At 36.0% G+C, this 22812-nt stretch overlaps 1 protein-coding gene across 5 annotated transcripts in view; it reads right to left on the reverse strand.

The window, feature by feature from the left end:
- Positions 1 to 22812, reverse strand: part of LOC106624584 (glutamate receptor ionotropic, kainate 2) — a 1058023-nt gene that overhangs the window by 526395 nt on the left and 508816 nt on the right. For 4 of the 5 annotated variants that reach the window (XM_070112614.1, XM_070112612.1, XM_070112611.1 and 1 more), the window contains one exon: positions 12909 to 13013. The exons of the other annotated variant lie outside the window; for it this stretch is intronic. In XM_070112614.1, coding sequence (XP_069968715.1) covers positions 12909 to 13013 — 105 coding nt within the window. The remainder of the gene's footprint in view (positions 1 to 12908; positions 13014 to 22812) is intronic. 5 annotated transcript variants of the gene reach the window in all.

The raw sequence follows: 22812 nt of genomic DNA on the forward strand, positions 1-22812 counted from the left end.
AAGCAAAGGCTTAGAAATTATAGCGTTAGATGAAAAAAACGGTAATGATTAAAAATTCAGTCAATTTAATTGTTAACAACACTTGCACTAAAAATAATACTATCTTAAACGGAAATTTTTTACTCCAAATCAACAACTGTTCAATAGAAATTAATGATTACTACTTTTCTAATTTAATTGAAAAAGTCGAAGGAAATATTATGAGCTTAAAATACGATGATTTTAAAAATTTTACAGAAAAAATTACCTTTGAGCAAATACATGAAGGAAATAAGATAAATGTTGAAAGCATTTCTAATTTAAAAGTTCACAATAAAGTAATTTACGGGTGTAACATTTTGCTAATACTTTTGTTAATACTAATTTTTGCCATTTGGACGACAAAGCTAAGATATGTCAAAATATATTTAAATAAGCGAATTCAGGAGAATTCTAATCTAAAAGGGGGAGTAGTTACATATGCGAATACATATGTAAGTACAAAAGACAATGAACCAGATAAATTCGACAAGTTCATCACGGAAATAAGTCAGACGGCAGGAAATTAATAAAATTAATGTTGACACAGTTTGTATTGCATTTTCGCAATAAACCAATAAAAGAGCTCATAATGTTTCCAAGAATTAGAATACGCAATTCGGTAATTGTAATTAGTGCTTAGTAAGTAAAATTATAAAATATTGTAAACTGAATGGTAAAAAGATATTAAATAAAAATTCAGTCTTGTTCTGACGCTTAAACTTAGCACAGCGTGTCTGTTTTTTTTAAAAACGTTCGATCGCCGGTCTATTTCGTAAATTACGCATATTTGTTCATACATTCTTACATATAGAGCAGTGCGCGCACATGTATTTATTGAGAAGTGATAATATCAAAGATTCTTTTTCTCAATGTGTACATACCAGAGAATGGAAATGAACTATTGATGTACATATGTACATACATAAATTATTAATTCTGTAACAAGTGAAATTAGAAAATTATTAAAAAAGTAAAATATATTTTTTTTGTTGATTTGTGAAAAAAATCATATTTGATCAAATTTTCAGCTAAAAATCGTTAATATGACCAAAATTATCATGCATTTGTGAAGCGGCATTTGTATTTTTTGTTCAAAGTATTTAATTTTTATCTTTATGTTGGTCGATATGTCCTTTGCCAGAGAACATTGTTATATGAAAATGGTGAACTCCCTGATCTCAATTTTTCAACTCTGTTAGCCGTCCAATCAAGCATCATACAAAATTCAATTTGCACCTTCTCGTTCTTCTAAGTTCTCTGCAGATATAATGCACAATTAAGTAAAACAAACAGGATGAGTGAACGTAAGCAGCATTGTTACCATGGATAGCATGATACGAAACTCTTTGAATTGAGAGAGCGCTGTCAAAATTCACATTTTTTATAACATTTGGTGGCACTATGGAAAGAAATAAGTTTTGAAAATTTCTAATTTTTGGGTCTTTTTCGGTTTCCATTTTACAGAACAATATACATAATTAAATTAGTTTAACAAGCTAGGTATAGGTCTAAATATATGTACATGTATATTTTAATCACAAAAGATTTTTAAAATTAACTTTTAAAGCTCAATTTAACAAAATATTTTAATATTTCAACACACTTACAAGTCTTAAATAACCTAAACATGAACCTTATTTCATTTTTATATACTCAATAAACAAATATCTTTTGATAATATATTCGGAAGTCACAGTTTATATAACATTTGCGGGGAATTCCATCCAAAATATGTAAATACGTGAAAAATGATACTGCTAAGCAAAACAATACCCTGAGACAAAATACCCGCTCTTTCTTAAAAACAAAACCTTATTAAATGTCTTTTAATTAAGATTAGAAACACACGTAAAAGTTTTTAAAAAATCTTATCTCACAATTAACCCACTGATTTCGCAATTTATTTCTGCAGGATTATTAGTGGTAGTTCGTTGTTTTGCTTGTCATCTGTTCAGTAGCTCATGAACTTTCAGTGATGCCAAAAAAAAAAACCACGAGATCATGAGCTCTCTGAAAAAGCAAAGAAAGGAGTTTCGGATCATGTTATCCATGATTGTTACAACTGTGGGTCAACGAGATATTTGAAATCGGAGTGTAGAGAAGAAACAATATGTTTTAAATGCAATGGCAATGGCCACATTGCGAAAAACTGCCCTAAGCAAAAAACATGAGTTCGATGCGTTAATATAATTAGACCTCATTGCAAAATTCACGTTGACATTAAGTACGAACGGGTATACATTTACCCAGAAAGAGGAAAATGTGAGCGTAACAGTTGTTTGCAAATTGCAAGAAATTGATGTTCCACCCAAATTTAAGGTCGTCATAGATCAAATGGTAAAAAACTATACGCCAAGAAATTCAGAATAAAAGTCTCTTATCCAGTTGAAAATAATTCCAAAAGAGGACAAAATATATTTTAAAGAAAACCGCTATCGATTGTCGGCGATAGAAAATGAAGTGGTCAAGAATCAAGTCGCTGGCTGGTTACAGGAGGGTGTCATTCGTGAATCTACCTCAGATGTTGCAAACAAAGTGGTACTTGCAAAGAAGAAAGATAACACATTCAGAATGTGCATTGACTACCGTAAGTTGAATTGTCTCGTTTTAAAAAATCCTTTTCCGGTGCCCATTGCAGAAGATGTTGTGAAACTTCTTTGTGCTTGTTGGGCTGTAATTCCAGATAGAGAATGTTAATAAAAATAGAAGGGGCAAACAGAGAATGTGAATGAAGAGAGAAGGCACAAATGTTAGCTGTGCTGAAATGTAAAAAAAACTATGAGGAATGAATAATGAATGAATATTCATTAACATTCTCTGGTGCAAATGTGCTAAAATGTAAAATATTAAAAGGGAACATAAAAAATGCGTAAATTCGAAAATTAAATTACACCACGTCAAAAAGAAACCCTCACCTCTGTATAAGCGAACTCAACAAACTACACCACTCTAAGAAGGTACCAAACAAATTTTCACCACCTTGTAAAGGAACGGCTAATATACAAGTATGTACGCGCAGATGTTCTTTGGCATGCGTATTAAGAAAAATTATAATAACAAAAAGAAATAATAATGTTTGCAGAACATTTATATAATGAGGGAAAAATTAAAACTAAACAAGTAAGGAAGGGCTAAGTTCGGATGTAACCGAACATTTTATACTCTCGCAAAGTCAAATGGTATACTCGTTTGAGATTTCTTTGTGGATTGACTGATATTTTCGGTAGAAGGTCAACTATAGGCACTGGGCTCCACATATTTAGTACTTAGGGGCTTGAACAGTTTTGGTTCGATTTAGATAATTTTTGGTCATAAGGTGGCATACTTTTAACGTATTATTCACGCAAAGTTTTACCCCGATATAATCATAGTTGCTTGATATGCATAGTGGAAATTGAAAGAATCAGATGGAATTGAAAATGGTGTTAAATGGGAAATAGGCGTGGTTGTAGTCCGAATTCGCCCATTTTCGCACTATGACATAGAAATATAAAAGCAGATCTTAAGATATGGGTTTTCACCTAAAAGTGGGCGGTGCCACGCCCACTCTCTAATTTTGAACGCGGTTCCTATAAAGTCATCTCATACCATCCCAGGGCACAATTTAATGTTTCTGGCGTGTTTCGTGCTTTATTTATCGCGCTTTGAGTAGTTTTTAACAGTACAGTTATATGGGGAGTGGGCGGAGTTGGCACCCGATTTCAACTATTTTCACATTGTAGGTAGAGGTTTTAAAAACATTTGCTTCCAGTGAATTTGGTTATTATAGCTTTAGCGGTTTAGGATATGCACATTAAACCTATTAGGGGCGGGACCACACGAAAAAATTTTAACTGCAGATGCCCCTCCCTAATGTGATCTTGTGTACCAACAAACAGTCTTGTATCTTATTGCGGAGCTTAGTTATAGCAATTTATTTGTTTTTGATTAATGGCGTGAAGAATCAGCAAAATTTCAATTTTGCAATTGATCTTACCATTCCCCCCGCATTTGTATGTTACCCACAAGCTTCTTCCTCACGACGATGCCAAAAATCAGAAATTGAAGAATTTGTCTGATGTTCTCTTCAGAAAAGAGAATTGGCAACATGGGCTATTAGCGATTTAAAATTTTTTTTATATGACATTATAAAATTTATATAAAATTGGATTCATGTGAAATCTTTTATAACATTTATATGTTCTAAGCACACTCCATATAGTACTTTTATAAGTTTTCTTATTATCATTATTTCATAGTTTTTCGATTTAGGCCATTTTATCTAATTACGACGCTATGAAAATGCAGCCCAATCGGTAGTCGTAGTATTTTAAAAGAGCATAAGTCGATTTTCAATACCAAAGCACTGCAAAAGGACAAACATGACAATATAGCCGACCGACATTGTCGCAAAATTGTGGATTCAAACTAATTTTGCCAACTCCGCGACGATTCGCGAAATTCGGCGTCAATATGTATGCGAGCTTCTATGTATCTATCCTCTCCTTGCTTGCGATCGTTCAACTTTCTGTGTTTTAGCTGTTCTCGTAAAAAGCAAAATTATCATAATCGGACTTGACGGACACAGTAGCCCAACGAGCGAAAGTTTTATTATTGTCAGAAACATGGATAAACAATGAAGAAGCGGTGGATGTGCCGAGCTTCGATTGTGTCGTGCATTTCAAACGTCCCAATGTAAGAGCTGGTGCGGTATCTGTCTATCATAACTCCACTGAAAGAATAAATTTGTCACTCCACATATGGATATGAACAGGGATAATGGAATGCCCAACTCTTTCCAGTGTGTTAGGGCCTCAAAATTAGCGTTTTTATAACATTTTCCATTGTAGCCAGATCAGACAAAATAATAATTTTTGGGAATTTAAATAAAATACCGAACAATTATTAATATTAAATATTATTATACATGTATCCGTTAAACTTATGCAGAAACTTTTTAAACCCTTTTTTGCGATTTTGTAATATATTAAAACAATTGATTTTTGAACTTTCAATACTTAATCAAAAAAATAAATGTATTAGCTCTCAAATTATAAATGTTTTTTATAATTTTTAATTAAGAATCAATACTACTAACATTTCAATTTCGGGGTTTCTTTAATTTCCATTGTTTTCCAATTTTTGTTAGTGATCTTCAACAGCAGCAACAAATCTCTTTGTTCACATATTTTTCTTTAGGATTTCAATCTATAAATTCATACATAGAGCATTATTGGCATATACTTCCTCTAGTGCAGCAGAATTAGGAGAAGATTTGCACACTATGCCAATTATTTTAAGCGGTAAATTTAATGCCAATTTTGCCTTGAAAGAAGCTTACAATTTTAAGAAGGTAAATTTAATTTAATATTGAATAATAATTCCAATGACTCAACAACCAGATCAGGCTCGACAATAGATGCAATTTTCTCAAGATATTTACATAATTTACAATCACGAGTTTTCATTTCATATTTTTATACCACAAATCAATTGTATCTTTTCCTGAACATGAAAGTATGGAAGTGTATGAATATATTTTTTATAAAAAGAGGCGAAAACATCAACTATCTTTTTTCATTAACCGAACACCCTTAAAAGTTCCAGAATAATAAATATCGGCTTCTGTTATCGGGGAAATATTTCTATCTCATAAAACTTGCTGGCTATTGTGAGTATTTTCATTTCAAGTGCCCATCGAGATCCATGAAATTTCACTTCTATCGCCTAGATTTTTAGGCTGTTTGGTTTTTTACGGCTTAAAAACGGTTTCTTCCACGTGCCGGTTGAGGAGAAAAGTAAAAAATACACTGCGAAAGAGGGTTTATTCGAATTTAATAAGGCGCCTTTTGGGTTTTGCAATTCACCGGCCGTTTTTGTGCGCTTTCTTAACGTAATTTTTCAGAACTTGCGGAATGATGGTATAAAGAAATTGTACATCGATGATATGGTCGTGTTTGGCCAATCACGAGAATCGTGCCTAACAAGTGTTCAAAAAGGGTTAGAGCGTGCGCAGTCGTACGGGTTGGAAATAAAATGGCCCAAATGCCAATTTTTGAAAAAACGCATACATTTTCCTGAATACAAAAAATTGAAGGCAGTTAGAAAATTTGTGAAAGATAATGCGTTGATACTGAAGCCATTGACTCAATTGCTTAAGCGAGATTTAGAGTTTAAGATCGCGCATGAAAAATTGGCTGCTGTAGCTAAGTTGAAAGCAGAAATAGTAGAAGAGCCGGTATTAAAGTATTTCAAACAAAGAGCAAAAACTCAACTTCACGTAGATGCCTCCGAATATGGCTTTGGCGGAGTTGCATGATGGTAAGTGGCACCCAGTATAATACTGCCATTGCCTGCTTGGTATTGAATTTGTCCTAATAACGGATTGCGCAGCTTTCAAACAGAGGACAACGAAAAAAGACGTTCCACGCGAAGTTGCTCAATGGCTTATGTATTTGCAAGACAACATGGCAGACAGCGTAGCAAACAAGACGATTTTCTTCATGTCATTAACAAAGCCGATGCTCCACTCGGCATTGGCCATCTAGGTCCACTAGACGCAACATTAAAATACAGATGTAGTGAAAAATTTGACAACCCGGGTCGATATCTTTAACAACCCATAAAGGGTTATAAGCGACAAGGGATCAGCATATACTGCAAACATTTTGCAGTACACATAAAATTGAACATATTTGAGGGATCGCGTGGGTTCCAAGAGGCAATAGCCAGATCGAAAGAGTAAACCGTTACCTTATCAGTTTTGTCAAAGCTGTCAGCATCAGAATCAAGCGAGTGGTACAAGTTTATAGGACAGGTGCAAAAAGCAAATATTGCACAGGTCCACTCTTCAACTATGTTCACACCGTTCCAAGTACTGTTTGGAATAAAAGTGCGAAATGAAACACAGCCTGCAGTGGGAAGAACTATTGAAGAAGAAATTGTAACTATATTTTCAGACGAACGGCGAAATATTAGAATGGAAGCAAAAGAAGCCATTCAAAAAGCACAAACGGAGTATAAGAATAAAGCGATAGGAGGACCAAATCGCATGCTGAGTATCAAATGTTTGATTTGGTTGCGATTAAACAAACGCAATTCGTAGCTGGAAAAAAATTGAGCAGCAAATATATATATTGGCCCACGAACGGAATGGCAGATATGATGTTGAAAAGGCGGCAGATTTTGAGGGGCCGCGGCAAACATCCACAAGTGCTGACAATATAAACCTATGGAAGTATGTAGAATAGGGTTATTTTTTTAAACTTTTTTTGCGATCCCATGGTGAAATTTTGTTGGAAATGCAAACAAAAAATTCCCTGAAAGTTTGAGCTCTTAATATTAATATTAAGTACTAGACCAAGGCCTGTATTGGCCATCTAGGTCCACTAGACGCAACATTAAAATACAGATGTAGTGAAAAATTTGACAACCCGGGTCGATATCTTTAACAACCCATAAAGGGTTATAAGCGACAAGGGATCAGCATATACTGCAAACATTTTGCAGTACACATAAAATTGAACATATTTGAGGGATCACGTGGGTTCCAAGAGGCAATAGCCAGATCGAAAGAGTAAACCGTTACCTTATCAGTTTTGTCAAAGCTGTCAGCATCAGAATCAAGCGAGTGGTACAAGTTTATAGCACAGGTGCAAAAAGCAAATATTGCACAGGTCCACTCTTCAACTATGTTCACACCGTTCCAAGTACTGTTTGGAATAAAAGTGCGAAATGAAACACAGCCTGCAGTGGGAAGAACTATTGAAGAAGAAATTGTAACTATATTTTCAGACGAACGGCGAAATATTAGAATGGAAGCAAAAGAAGCCATTCAAAAAGCACAAACGGAGTATAAGAATAAAGCGATAGGAGGCCCAAATCGCATGCTGAGTATCAAATGTTTGATTTGGTTGCGATTAAACAAACGCAATTCGTAGCAGGAAAAAAATTGAGCAGCAAATATATATATTGGCCCACGAACGGAATGGCAGATATGATGTTGAAAAGGCGGCAGATTTTGAGCGGCCGCGGCAAACATCCACAAGTGCTGACAATATAAACCTATGGAAGTATGTAGAATAGGGTTATTTTTTTAAACTTTTTTTGCGATCCCATGGTGAAATTTTGTTGGAAATGCAAACAAAAATTCCCTGAAAGTTTGAGCTCTTAATATTAATATTAAGTACTAGACCAAGGCCTGTAAAGATTTGCCATCTAAAATACAAACTTGATTTTTGTTCTTTTTAATTTTATAACTCAGCGGCCTTTGATGGAGTTATCTCACCCGTCATTAGGTATTCCTCAGAATTGAACGTTCTACAAAAGTCTCCATTGCGGTAAAGTTATAACTTGCACGTGCGGGGTAGTACGGGCCTCCAAACCTAATTTTTCCATGAAATTCGCGTTTTTTTGGATTTATCTCGTAAACACTAGCTGCAGAAAAATTGTTAATAACAAACTTGTAAAATTTAATTTCCCTCAAAAAGTCTTTAGTACTAAATCAATAATATTAATACTCTTTAAGATATTTCTGCAAAGTTTTATCGCGATATTTTCATTGGTCCTTGATTTGTATATTCGAATGTGAAAAAGTTAATAGGAATTTGAAATTGTGTTTTGTGGGAAGTAGAGGGGGTTGAAGCCTGATTTGTAATATATGATTTTACATAAAGGTAGGCGGTGCCATGCCCATTTTCCAAGTTTGACACTGGCTCTTACAAAAGCTCTCCTATGCCGTCCCGGATGTAAAATTTAATCGCTCTGGCGCATTTGGTTATGCACTTATAGCACTTTACACTAAAAACTACTAACAAAAATATTATATAGGGAGTGGGCGGGATAATCACTCGGTTTCACATATTTTCGCAATGTCGTGAGAAGTGTCAAAGTTTTGCCCTGTGCAAATTTGGGTGATATATCTTATGTGGTTTAGGAGATATAAACATACATTACACTTTATTTACGAGACAAAAAAGTAATTCATTCCAATAACAAACAAAAAAAATGTGGAAAACGGTTGGCCTCAAGGGCCATCCCTGCAACTTCCCTCTAATTTCATACGCTAACGTTGAAATTTCGCTTTTTTCACTGCTTTTGAGCTCTTCGAAATTTTTCGTTTTCGATATCTCGCAAGTAAATCAACCGATTTTGACCCGGTTTGCGGCAAACGATGTGTTTTTTTAAGGTTTAGAACTGATTAGTTTTTGGTGTCGATCGGTCAAGTCGTTTGGAAGAAATTTTTATTTTTGAGATTTCTCAAAATCTACTGGTCCGATTGGGTCCAAACTCACACGAAATTCAAGTGCAATGAAACCCTTTGGAATGCCGTTTATCAAACATCCACACACACACACATACATCCACACATACATACAGACATACGGAAATCATCGTAGAAATGTTCGGGGAAGCTTCCTCGACCCTCAAAACGTCGAGATCTGTTGAGAACTCGATTTTTGCAAAATGGGGTGAAACCAATATCTTCCCGATTTTTAGAAAATTTTCAATTTTCTTAGCGGGAAGTTAAAAAAATCCATAACGTAAAAAATCACCAGAAACAAAAGTAATTGAAAACTCTCTTAAAAAAAAAAAATTTAATCCTAGTATTTGGTTTGGCTACCTTGGGCATCAATCACTTCTTGTAGACGTCGAGGCATTGAGTTCACCAAATTTTTAAGTTACATCGGGTGAAATTTCGCCCCAAGCTCAGGTAAGGGTAGTTTTTAGGCATCAATCAGTGCTTGTAGACGTCGAGGCATTGAATTCACCAAATTTTAAAGTTACATCGGGTGAAATTTAATCCCAAGCTCGGGTAAGGGTAGTTTTTAGGGGCTGCTGATGTCATATTTGCGTATTTTCTTTTCTAGAACGCCCCAAATATGTTCGATCGGATTTATATCTGTTGGCTGTGGTGGTAAATTTAGTTATCTGGGGGTATTATCTAGAAGTCAATCTCGAACAACGTGCGCCATGTGCTTTGGATCGTTGCCTTGTTGAAAAATCCAATATTTCTCAAGACCCAAACTATCCACAGTTGCTTTCGAATTGTGTTCCTATATGTTTTTATAAACATAGCGGTCCATAGTACCCTCTATAAAAACCAAACATCCAACTCCAGATGAAGCCATGGCACCTCAAACCATAACGCTGCCGCCTCCATATTAGATAGTAGGTATAATATTCTTCATATCAAGCGCAGTATTTGGGTTCTCCAAACTCTGGATCGGCCATCACTTCCAAAAATATTATACCTACTTTCGTCTGTAAAAAGCACTCGTTTACAAAAATCCACACCTTTCTCAAGATGTGTTTTAGCAGAGTCAAGACGAAGTTTACGATTTTTCGCAGAAATTATAATTTTTGTGCATGCTACTCTACTTTTATATCCACAATCACGAAACGCATTGCCTACAGTTCTTGGATGTACATTAATATTCGAAAATTTTTCTATGCAATACGTCAACTTTGACCAACTTATTTTCGGATCCTTGCTGATTTCTTTTATAATGGAGCTTATGTCCCGCCGAGAAAACCTTCTGGGACGACCGGATCGTGGGATATTTCGGTACTGTTTGTATTATTTTAGTTTCTAATAATACTTTGTACTGTAGAATGGTTTAATCTTACAGTTTAAGTAATTTCCCTATATGATTTATTATCATTTCAGAGATTAACTACCATATTCCGAACTGAAATGTGTATTTCTGTATGATATGCCATTTTAAACAATAAAATTTTACATGAAACTTGTACACTTGAATAACTAAAATACTCGGAATAAACCGAACATGTAACCAAACAGTTCATACTCTCGCAAAGTCAAATGGTATACTCGTTTTAGATTTATTTGTGGATCTTGCCGCCTTGTTCTATGTTGACCGATATTTTCGGTAGAAAGTCAACTATAGGCACTGGGGTCCTCATATTCAGTGCCAAGGGGCTTGAACAGTTTTGGTTCAATTTAGATAATTTTTGGTCACAAGGTGCTATACCTTAAACGTATTATTCACGCAAAGTTTTACGCCGATGTAATAATTTTTGCTTGATTTGCATACTGGAAAGTGAAAAAATCAGATGGAATTTAAAATGATGTTAAATGGAAAATAGGCGTGGTTGTAATCCGATTTCGCCCATTTTCGTACTTTAACAGATAAATATGAGAAGAATATTATGTACCGAATTTGATTGAAATCAGTTAAGCAGATCCCAAGATATGAATTTTCACCTAAAAGTGGGCGGTGCCACACCCACTATATAATTTAAAACGTGGTTTTTATAAAATCATCTTATGCCATCCATTTAATGTCTCTGGCTGTTTAGTGCTTGATTTATCGCGCTTTTAGTAGTTTTTAACAGTACCGTTATATGGGGAGTGTGCGGGATTGTCACCTGATTTCACCCATTTTCACACCGTCGATAGATATGCTAAAAATATTTGTTCCCAGCGAATTTTGTTATTATAGCTTCAGTGGTATAGGAGATATGCACATTATACTTATTAGGGGGCGGGACCACGCCCACTTAAAAAATTTTTTAACTGCAGCTGCCCCTCCCTAATGTGATTCTGTATACCAAATAGGAGTCTTGTATCTTGTTGTGGAGGTTAGTTATGGCAATTTATTTGTTTTTGATTAATGGCGTTTTGTAGGCGTGGCAGTGGTCCGATTACGCCCATCTGCAATACCAACCGTCATACGGTACCGAGAAACATGTGTACCAAGTTTTATAAAGATATCTCAATTTTTACTCAAGTTAGAGCTTGCACGGACGGACAGACAGTCACCCGGATTTCAACTCGTCTCTTCATCCTGATCATTATATACAACCGTGATACAAACAACCGTTAGGTGAACAAAACTATTATACTCTGTAGCAACAAGATGCGAGAGTATAAAAATACACGGAGAATTCCCTTTTTTTATTTTCACTTTTGAATTTAATGTCGGGAGTTGCCACGCTGTATGTAGACTTTTTTCCTACTAATTATTATGATTTCCTACAGTAATTGTGAAAGTTGTTAAAAAAAAGAAAAAAATGTTCGCACTCATATTTTTGTTTTATAATAAGCTAAATAATGACATAAGGACTTTTTTGATTTTCGGAACAAATTTGCCAAAATCGCTTAATCGAAAGGTGTATGTAGACTTTTTTCCTTGACTGTATTTCTATCGCAATTTGTTTTAGGTGATACAAACAACCGTTAGGTGAAAAAAACTATTATACTCTGTAGCAACATGTTGCAAGAGTATACAAAATTTAACACACTGTATGCATTTTGAAACCCCTTAAACGATAGGATGGTTTATATCTCTATTTACAGTCGCGATATGTTATTATTGCAATTATTTGTTTCACAATTTGTAAAATTTTAACAATTGACGGTGTTAGGTAATTTATCGGGTGGAGAAAGTTAAAATATGTCATAGGTACTGCAAAATATACGGTCGCATTAGAAAATCGCATTGCAGCGCCAAGCTTTGTGGCTACTTTGCCATGTGTGTGCGAACGACACATCCAACAGCCATCAGACGTTGCCGAAACAAACTTTTGGTCAACAAAAAAATCACTGAAAATATTCTTTAAGCAACGATTTGTTGCAGTGTATTTCAATATCAGCAATCAATTTGAATATCAGCGTCAGACTCTATGTTACCCTTAAGAAGGTTTTGTCAAAAACGTTTTCGGCAATAAAGACATACTATGTTCACTGTATTTAATAGTTAATTATAATAAAAGTCGATGTATACCAAAGCCATAGCAACACGTGGCCGGATCTTCTAATTATTTATAAATAAAATCTTATATGGTACTTAATAAAACTCCAACTAATTAAAGTTTAAACTTAGACCTACTCGTATTAATACGACGTAAGAATCTCACACTCTTCCTTAATAAATTTTCGTTACCTTAAATAAGATTCCAATTCCCAGATTCATAAAAGGCTTAGTAAAATCAATCACGCTCTCTCGCACGTAATTAATAGTCATCGAAGCAACGGCTAGGTCAGCTCGCTAAAAAGAAAAAAACATAACTCATAAAATATTGGGGATATTTTTTCAATTTGTAATTTAACTTTATGTGTACGCGCAAAAATGGTCAAAAGAAGTCTGGTTGATTTTATACCACATATATTGGCCAGTTGCAAGAATGATGGGAATATACTTAGATGGGGATAAACATTTTAGGGCTAAGGTCAGGTGTAACGGGGCATTATATGCTATGGTAATTTGCATTGATAAAATGCATGGAAATAATGCGGGTGTGTGCGAAACTCTATAATATTTAAAACGGTAACGAAAGGCTAAGTTCGAGTGTATCCCAACATTTCATATTTTCGCAATTTCAAAATTGGCTAAGTTCTGATGCAGTCGAACATTTAATACTCTCGCAATCTCTCGTGGTTGTAGTCTGATTTTTTTTTCATAACGAAACACTAGAATGTCGGCGTAATGGCAGTAGGTTAGGTGAATATTGGTAAAATAGTTCCTGAGATATAAATTTCCTTCAGAAGTATTCGGTGCCACGCCCACTGTCCAATTTTTACAATGGTTCTTATGCAACCCTTTGCACCATCTCGGTATTTATTTAGTGAGTTAACGCACATCTAATAATGTGCAACATAACCGTTATAAATGAAAATAGCGGGTTTATATCTGATTTTCGTTTTCACAGTGTGGGAGGTGTGTTAAAATACTTGTTCTTAGCATGTTTAGTTGGTTTAGTTTTAGCGGTTTGTAAAATATATATTTTATATGTTTTTTGTTTTTCAAATTGATTGAAGCGAGTTATGAGTGTTTCTATACCTGCTTCCCACAACTCATGTTTTTAAAGCCGGTGCCCCTTACAACTTCAAATCTACAGCACCGATTGTTCTGTAATTTGGAACACTATTTCTGTACATCGTTTACGAGGTAAAGCCATAGAGTTGTTTTCAAACTTGTTAATAATTTTTGTTTTATAATAAAAATTACCGGTTTTTACGCAAAATTTCCTTCGAACTTTTCCAAGCCCCTCCTATTGTTACTTGGTCAAAGCGATAAATTAACGATATAATTTTGATATCTTATTTCAACTTTTTTCCGAGAGACTTTCGAAAATTTAAAATAATATTCTTCAAATGTAATACTACAGAAAATGTACCATTTGGTTTTTAAAATAGATTTTAACTGTTTTATACAATAAAAAAACTCATAAAAATGGAGCTATTTTTAGAAAAATTTACTATTTCAAAAGTTTTAAAACACAGAAGCCCATTCATAATTCGATGCCCTCAACAAAATTATAGTTTTTTTTCCTTAATTTGTGGCCCAATTATAGCACAAATAGGTTTACTATTATGGGCGTAGCAATGGTCGGATTCCATCCAGATGCAACACCAACCTCCCTTGGGTGCCGTGGAAGACATGCAAGATAACTGAATGTTTACTCCAGTTATCGCTCTTACGGACGAACTTTTCAGATCCTTTAAATTTAAATACCTTGCAAAACAGTCATTTGATGCACAGGAATCTAGTAAAATCACACATAAATACATAAATTTGTAAACTACAATAAACGTCTTTGTTTTTTAATTATTTATGGTTGATGGTTCGTCGTACGATTCTGTCTTAAACTTTACCAATCCGGCGAAGTATGTGATGAAAACACATGGTTTTTATCTGCACTTTCAAGTATGCTGGCTTTCAGTAAGTAAACATTTTGTTGTATCGCAACAACGTAAGTACCAACCATATAACCGAGAAGCATTACACAATCAGGGTGTAAAATCTACGTAATTAACAAAAATCGATACATTGCTGTTGAAAGATGGATAACTAATGCAAATGGTATAATACTAATCGAAATTACCTCTACATTTTTATTAAGATAAATTCCACTAATACCAATATGCCAGGTGTACCGGCATAAAATGAGCGTTTTAATAAAATACTAATTTTGAATGGGAAAGTAAAAAAAGGTTTATTCAAAGTATTAACCATTTCTTTTTACACTTTTTGACCACCTTTCTGACAATTTGGATACCATACCAATAGAAATGTTCGTCTTTTTCAGCAAACCAATCAGACACCCAATTTTCGATGCTCAGCCAATGCATGTTCCACGATGAAAACAAATGATAATCGGAAGGTACCAAGTCTAGTGAATACGATAGGTGGGACAGCAGCTCTCAGCTAAGTACTTTGATTGCACCCTGAACCAATTTTGCTTTGTGTGCAGGTGCATTGTCGTGTAACAAAATTACTTTGAAATTGATTATTTGTTGGCTGTAGCGATTAGTATTAACAGAACCAAACACAGATCATTGCCTTCTTACCGCATCGATCTGTTTTTGCAGTCGATGTTGATGGTTGTCTGGTTTAACCCATGATTTTCTCCATTTAGGATTCTTAAAATAAATCAATTTTACATTGCCAGTGACAATTTGATGCAAAGCTAATTTTTCTCGTGTCTTTGAAGCAACATTTCATAAGTGTTTTTTCGGATTTCCATTTGTTTTTATTCAATTCATCTGGCACCCATTTTCCACACTTTTGCATCCCTCACATAGCTTTCTAGGGGTCTGAAATTGTTCGTTGTACAACATTTAACATGGCTGCCATTTGCTTTTGACTCAAAATATCATCTTCATCCAATATTGCTTTCAGTTCGGCGTCTTCAGACTTTTTTGGTGGTCTTCCACCTTCTTAATTTCTCACATCAAAATCGTTATCTCTGAACTGTTGAAATCTTCTTTTACATGTTTCTTCTGATAGAGCATGATCACCATATGCCTCGACAAACGGTTGATGCACCTCTGCAGCACTTTTCTTCAAATGGAAACAAAAAATTAATGCTTTCTGCAAATCATTACATTCCGGTACAATATTTGACATTTTTAACACAATGAAAAAATATGATGTTGTTCGTTCAATGACTGTAAGGTTAATGAATATGTTTGATAGATGTCATGCCAACCAAACAGAAAAAAAATTAAGGCTCGTTCACAACAAATGTTCCCTACCAACACATTTGTATTGTAACACTCACATCATACCGTTTCACATGCTAAACGATAAAGATTCAAGTTTTGGTTGGACGAAATTCAATATATTGGATATATGAGGTGTGTTCAAATATAACGGGAATTTTCCTTTTTTGTAAAAATTATTTATTCATTCGTCTACTTTAATGTTGTCGCCTTCAAAATTGTAACCATTTGATATTATTCACTGATGCCAGCACTTCTTCCAATCGTCAAATCACTTCTTAAACTCGATTTTTAGGATAACCTTTAGCTTTTTCAGCGATTAGCATCTATCTTATCAAACGACAGCCTTTCGCTGCCGTCCACCCCTTTCGCCATGTCTGGCGAATATGGAGGTTAGGGCATTGTAACAGAATTTTTTTTGGTCAAGCATTCACGAACAAGCAACGAAGTTTTTTGAGATCTACACAAGGGAAACATTAGCAAATAATATTAGTAGGAATATAAAACATAAAACATTAAAGTTTATTTTGCTCAATTCAACTTTGTGCACTCCACATATCGGTTTTCTACATTTGTGACAGGCTAACTTTGTCATTTGCGTTTTTTTGATAATTACACAATCTATACATACTTCTTTTATTGATATTTGTATTGGCTGAATATTAGTGGTATTTGTATTTTCATCACGATATTCTCAATAGGAGATCTTGTGGATCTTATAAGAGTAGGTATATTTATCCTCTCAGTTATCAATGGCTCTACAAGATTTTTGTAAATGTCTTTCATGAATTCTCCCCGGCTTAATGTTTTTTTAGATAAACTCAGCATATTATGTACATATTAACATAACTGGTATGTTGAGAATGCCTAAAATATGCAAATTGGCCACTTATTTGTCTGACGAGAGCATGACATTGCGCTGCATATCTGGTCCAACGTGTCTACCCCTCCTTTAGTGGCGTTATAAAATTCTATCATATGCGGATTTTTTTTTTGGCATTAATTTTTCCTTTTTCCTTGCACGATGCCAGTAAGAAAACAACTTTATTGGGTTTTGGCTTATGTGATAGTAGAGTTAATTCTTAGTCGTAGCAAAATACTGAAATTTGGGACGTTCCGCTTTTTGAGTTGGAAAATTTTTTGGGGATTTCTTTTTTTATTTGATCGCAAGGTTCCGACAATAGTTAAGGACAATAAATAAGGTTCCCTACATAAAGATTTTGCCAGTGCAATTGATGTAAACCAATTACGCATGGTAACATTTCTGTTAGTTTCATGAATACTCTTGGTCAGTTCTTCAACGAAATACTCAGCCAGAGGTAGATTTCCACAGGTTGATCCTTTTCCAAGATATGGCATCGTATAAGTTTTTAGTTTCAATTGAATTTAGTATTTGGGTTGGTAGGCAATAGTTTTTATGAAATGTATTTAGAATGAAAGTTCATCTTAAGATTTGTTCACATAATTACAAACATCTTGTTTGCTATTCATTTTAACAATAGTCATGAATGGGAATCATCTGCTCAACATGTTAATTAACAACTTGACAATGTTGGTGTTGTTTTGGTAGCGGTTATTTAATCCCCGCTCAATCGGACTATAAGAAGAGGGGTGTTAGATGAGTGGGATGCATTAGGCATGCAAAGAGGTAGTTGGAGTCATGCGGTGACACACTGCAAGCAGGACATATATATGGTATGTCGAGTAGGCCTTTAAACTGCTACAATATCCAGAACGAAGTTGTACAAGGGTCACTCTAGGTTCTCGAGGCAACTCGAGCTTTTCGTCTGATATGGGTGGTGATTTGGCAACAAGTACGGTTTCTGCGAAATCAACCCAGCAGAAACTGCTTGGGGAGGAGTGCATTGTGTTCCTTGATCGGAATTTTAACGCAATCGGCTGTGTATTGAGAAAATAAAACTTAATGTTCTGATTTCATTTTAGTACCCAAAGATTTTCTTAAGTGGCACGGATTGTCACTAACATGCCTAAACCGAGCACGTGCGATGAGACAAAGCGACAGCGCAATCAGTCTGCAACGGTGATGGAAAAAGACACGCATTTTTCCGCCCTTCTAACTTTAGTTGGCTTTTTACGCACTATCGACTACTTTTCAGCACTTTATGATGAAAATATGTATTGTACATAAATGTTTATTTGTGATTTAAAGAGCACGATATTTTAAGAACTATACAGTATGATAGCACATACACAATTTTTAATAATACTGACGGTAACTTCGCGAAAAGGAAAAATTATTGGATAAATAGTAAAGCGGCAAGTGCATATTTTAAGCGCATTGAATAAGTAAATGGAAAATTGTGGGCCTTTCTACAATGCACGTATTATTTTTATACTCTTGCTACATGTTGCTATAGCGTACCACGCCTACTTCTCATATAACATAAGTTTTAATTCCATCTAATTCTTTCACTTTCCAGTATACAAATCAAGCACCATTGAATGTATTGGGAAGAAAGAGAATTATTTTCAGATGCTAGTATTGCAAAAACGGGTTGGACCGGATCAAATAATTTCCGTAGTCCCATATACTTAACATAAAGATGTAACATATCTTAGACATATTAACTCAACGTATAATTTTAAATATACTTTAGTTTTATGCTAAAAATATGTAAAATAGTGTGTGAGTTATATGTATATATATGAAATTGCTTGAAAATATATTTTCAAGTATATTTGAGCAATGTCAAAAATTAGTGTAATCGGCTCAGACCTTTTCTGCTCCCAATATCTCTGTATAGTGATTTCCGACTTTCCTCTTATCTTTGAACCGTTAAGGTTTGTCATAATGCGTGATATTTTAATCAAATTAAGTGGACCGGTTTCTTAAGAATTATGTGGCTTACGTTTAATATGAATGGAATTGGCTTAGAGCAGCTGTAACTTTATATCCCTAATATAATCAATTTCGATTTTCTAGTTGACATTCGGAGAGAATCCCTGTTTGATAATAGTATGTCTTAATGTCAAAAATGGGTTGAATCGGGTAAATACTTCCCTTAGCTCCCATATTAATATATAATATATAAAGATTTTCGAACTTCCGGATGCCTTAATACCGCATATATTGGCCAATACGTGAGTTATCTTTATAAAAATGAGGTGCTTTTCTTATAACAGTGTATCTTTGTGCCTAAAATGGATAAAATCGAATGAAAACTGGACCTAGCCCCTATATGACTAATATCAGAATTTCGAACATCCCTTACCCCATTTAGAATGGTGATGGTGTTCAATAACGCAGGACTAAACTTAAAAACACGTCTGTTTATTGCGGCGATCCAAAGAAGATGAAAGTCTTGCAATAATAGTACAATACAATAGTTAAAGCAAATAACTGAAGTACGGAATGATAGAAAATTAAACACACTTTGCATAGGGTGCATCGTGTGATATGAAATAAAAATTGAAAATAAATCTTAAACATCCTGCCCGGTCAAAGCCACTTCTTTGAAATCGTCGGGTTGTAAGTGCAGTTTCTGCATTGCCCGGCTGCACACTCCATAAGAGGTTATCAATGCTGCGTTTCTACCAGGCCATCACTCCCGGATGGACCTCTGTTCTGCGACCCAGTCGCCAATTTGTTGGGGGGAGGTTTTAGGTCTGACTAGGACAATGTCTCCAACCTGAATATTTTCGATACACCTCCGCCACTTAATTCGTGTTTGTAGAATCGCTAAATACTCTTCACTCCACCGATGCCATAACTGTTGATGTATTCGTCGTAACCACTGCCAGTGGAATTTCCGTTACGGTAGGTTCCAGGTTTTAGCGCATATTTGTCTTCGGGGTCATCAGTCAGCGGTGTAAGTGGACGCGAATTCAAACAGCCTTCAAATAGTGCCGGTGGCGTCTGTAAATGCGAATGCCACCTCGCCTGGTTATCTATGACCCGTACCAGATGTCCTTTCGCGGACTTCACAGCAGCCTCCTACAATCCACCTTGATGGGGGCCACTAGGTGTTATAAAGTGCCAACTTATCCCAATGTTGGCAAGATATTGTTGATTCTATTCATTGTGCCAATCAGCAAGATCCTCATTTCCCGATTGGATCTTACAAAATTTTTGGCGTTATCACGGTATAAGTCGCAGCACAGACCGCCTCGAGGAACAAAACACGGGAAAGTGTATATAAACGCCATGGATGACAAGTCATGCACCAACTTTGTGCTGTACATACGAAAACTGATAGATATTTTTCACTGTACTGATCATCCAAATAGGGGTTAAATGGTAGTAGTGGGCTAGAGGTTGATAAAATTGTGCCTTCGCGTAAGCAATGTAAGTCTTGTGGGAACGCGGACGCTTGATCAATACGAATGAACAATTCAAGCGCGGTATCCATCTCTGGAGTTGTCACAAGATGTTGGCGGAGACGGCGATGCTTTGGTAACCAGCGGAGGATTATAGTTGTAGTTCTGATTAGTCGTTTGATAGAACTAAACCGATGTGTTAATGGAATATGTTGTCCATCGATAAGTCGGGTGGTGAGCTGCAACCGAATTGAAGATGCGAAGGTTTAATCTCTGGCGCTCTCTTCACTCTGCTCATTTACAACTTCGTCTGCTTGTACCTACGATACCTGGTTAAACGGGGTTGCCTTCTGATGCTGCCAATCTGGACCCCTCCACTATAAGTGATGACTCAGCAACTCTAATGAAGTCACACAACGGCTGGCGCAATCTCCTGGATTCTGTTCCGAACGTACATAATGACAACAATTTATAGCTGTCAATTCCTGTATTTGCCGAACCCTGTTGACAACATATGGTTTTAACAACATTGGCGGTTTCCTTAGGTAGCATAAGACAATACTAGAGTCCGCCAGTAAGTGTACAGAGGCATCCTCTAAACTAAGCACTCTGCGAACATTACCAATCATCTTGGCTAATAGGAGAGCTCCACATAGTACGAGTCAAGGTCGCCTTTCAATGGCGCAACCTTAGTACGTGCGGTGAGCAATGATAACTTAACATTGTCATCACTGTTGATAGTGTGTGCAGCTGACATCACAAAAACCATAGAGCGTTGTGCGATTAGTTGCATTCATTCAAAGCCATCAAATTTCACGAAATTTGGCTCGCACTGCATTGTAGAGGCTACATGCCATGCCATACGTCACCGTCGTAAGCTAATATGTTTTAATATTCTCGTTCGGGGATTCGCGCCATAAGATACATTGGAGAACTCGATCCTCCGGTGCTACTAAAACCTGGCGAAACATCTCTTCCACATCAGCTGTGAGAGCAATGGCGTACCTTCGGAAACGGTAAGGATATCGTTTAACGAATTCTGAATAGTTGGACCTACGCGCTCTATATCAATATGAAAAAAACCATTTGACGTTGGTACTGAAAAATTAACAACGACACGATACTAGTCTAGTACGGCATGATGCACAATGAGATATATACGACGGGAAACACTGTATGTACTTAAAGCTTCCATATGCACTATGTCGATATAATCCTTTATGAAAGCAATAATAATTGATACGTAATAGTGTATCGGAGGCCAGTCGACGCTTCACAGGATATAATTGTCTTAAGGCACGGCCATAAGAGTCGCCTAGGGGTGATGCGTTAGCTTGCATTAGTAAACGCACCATGTAATGCCCTCCTAATGTTCGTGAGTGAGACATTTACAATATTCGCTCACATTCCTAATCAATAATCAAGTCAGCATTAGACCATTCGTCATTTTCCAAAAGTTGCTTACAATCTCGTCCAAACGAGACTTTTCCAAAATTTGAGTGCTATATGAGCGCAAGCCTTAATTATTTATTAAAGATGTTAATGCGGGACCAAAAATAACCCAACCCAAACTCTTAAGTTCTGCATGTGGTTCGTTAGGACCACACTATCAAGTGTCTCCCTTCTAAATGGAGTTCCAAAGTGGTGGTCTGCCATTTGCAGACCAGCCAAGTGTTTATACTGATTTCCGAAGGTTTGTGCTGTTGGAAGCACTGAGGTAATAGATGTAATGACGAAGGCATGAATTGCCACTCAAAATAGCAAGTTAGTTGACTTGAGTGTTATTGCCACGACGCCCTTGGTGCGTGTACGCGTTCTGTAATAAAACTTACTTGTGATCCAGGATCACATAAAATCCTCTCCAGTCGTTCCTCCGAATTGTCCCCAGAGACATATGCACACGCTGTAGCAGGAAGAACGATCTGGTCACCCCAGGCATGGCATCCAATTATAGAGTCGTGGTTTCATAGCGTAGTTTGAGCCGGTACTCACGGTAGACAGGCCTGCAGTCTAGTACTGGTAATTGTTACCACACTTCTGGTGGCGGGAAGCGAAGCAGAGTGCTGTGATTCTCGACAAAAAATGGTGTTGTGCTTGCGGCCATATTGGCAATATCCTCCAGAGGGACACTGTTTAGACACATGCTCTGACCTTAAGCAGTTAAAGCATAAGCCTGATTACCTGAGGATATCGAAACGTTTCTCTGGTGGTAAGTCTAATAAGGTTGAACAACGCGTAAGCTTATGAAGGCATTGACAATACTGACACTTTGATTCTTCCTTTGAATGGTTGCATTTGACGGTGCGCGCGATTGATTCGCGCTCATATGAACGGCCGTATACTGTGTCGATACCATCTACTCCCCGAAAAAGCTCTGTTGACAGACTTTGAGCCCTCTTCTCCAAGAATTTCAATAAATCCGATACACAAATACGTTGGAGAGCAGTGTGTTTAAATGATCTAAGCCTCAGTAACTAAACACACTTCTCTACTCGGCAAAAACTGGCGCACCCAAATACTGCCCATCACATCATCATCAATAAACCACAAATTGGAAAACACCA

Source organism: Bactrocera oleae, chromosome X, assembly GCF_042242935.1.
Source record: "Bactrocera oleae isolate idBacOlea1 chromosome X, idBacOlea1, whole genome shotgun sequence".
In the NCBI taxonomy this organism is placed as follows: Eukaryota; Metazoa; Arthropoda; class Insecta; order Diptera; family Tephritidae; genus Bactrocera; species Bactrocera oleae.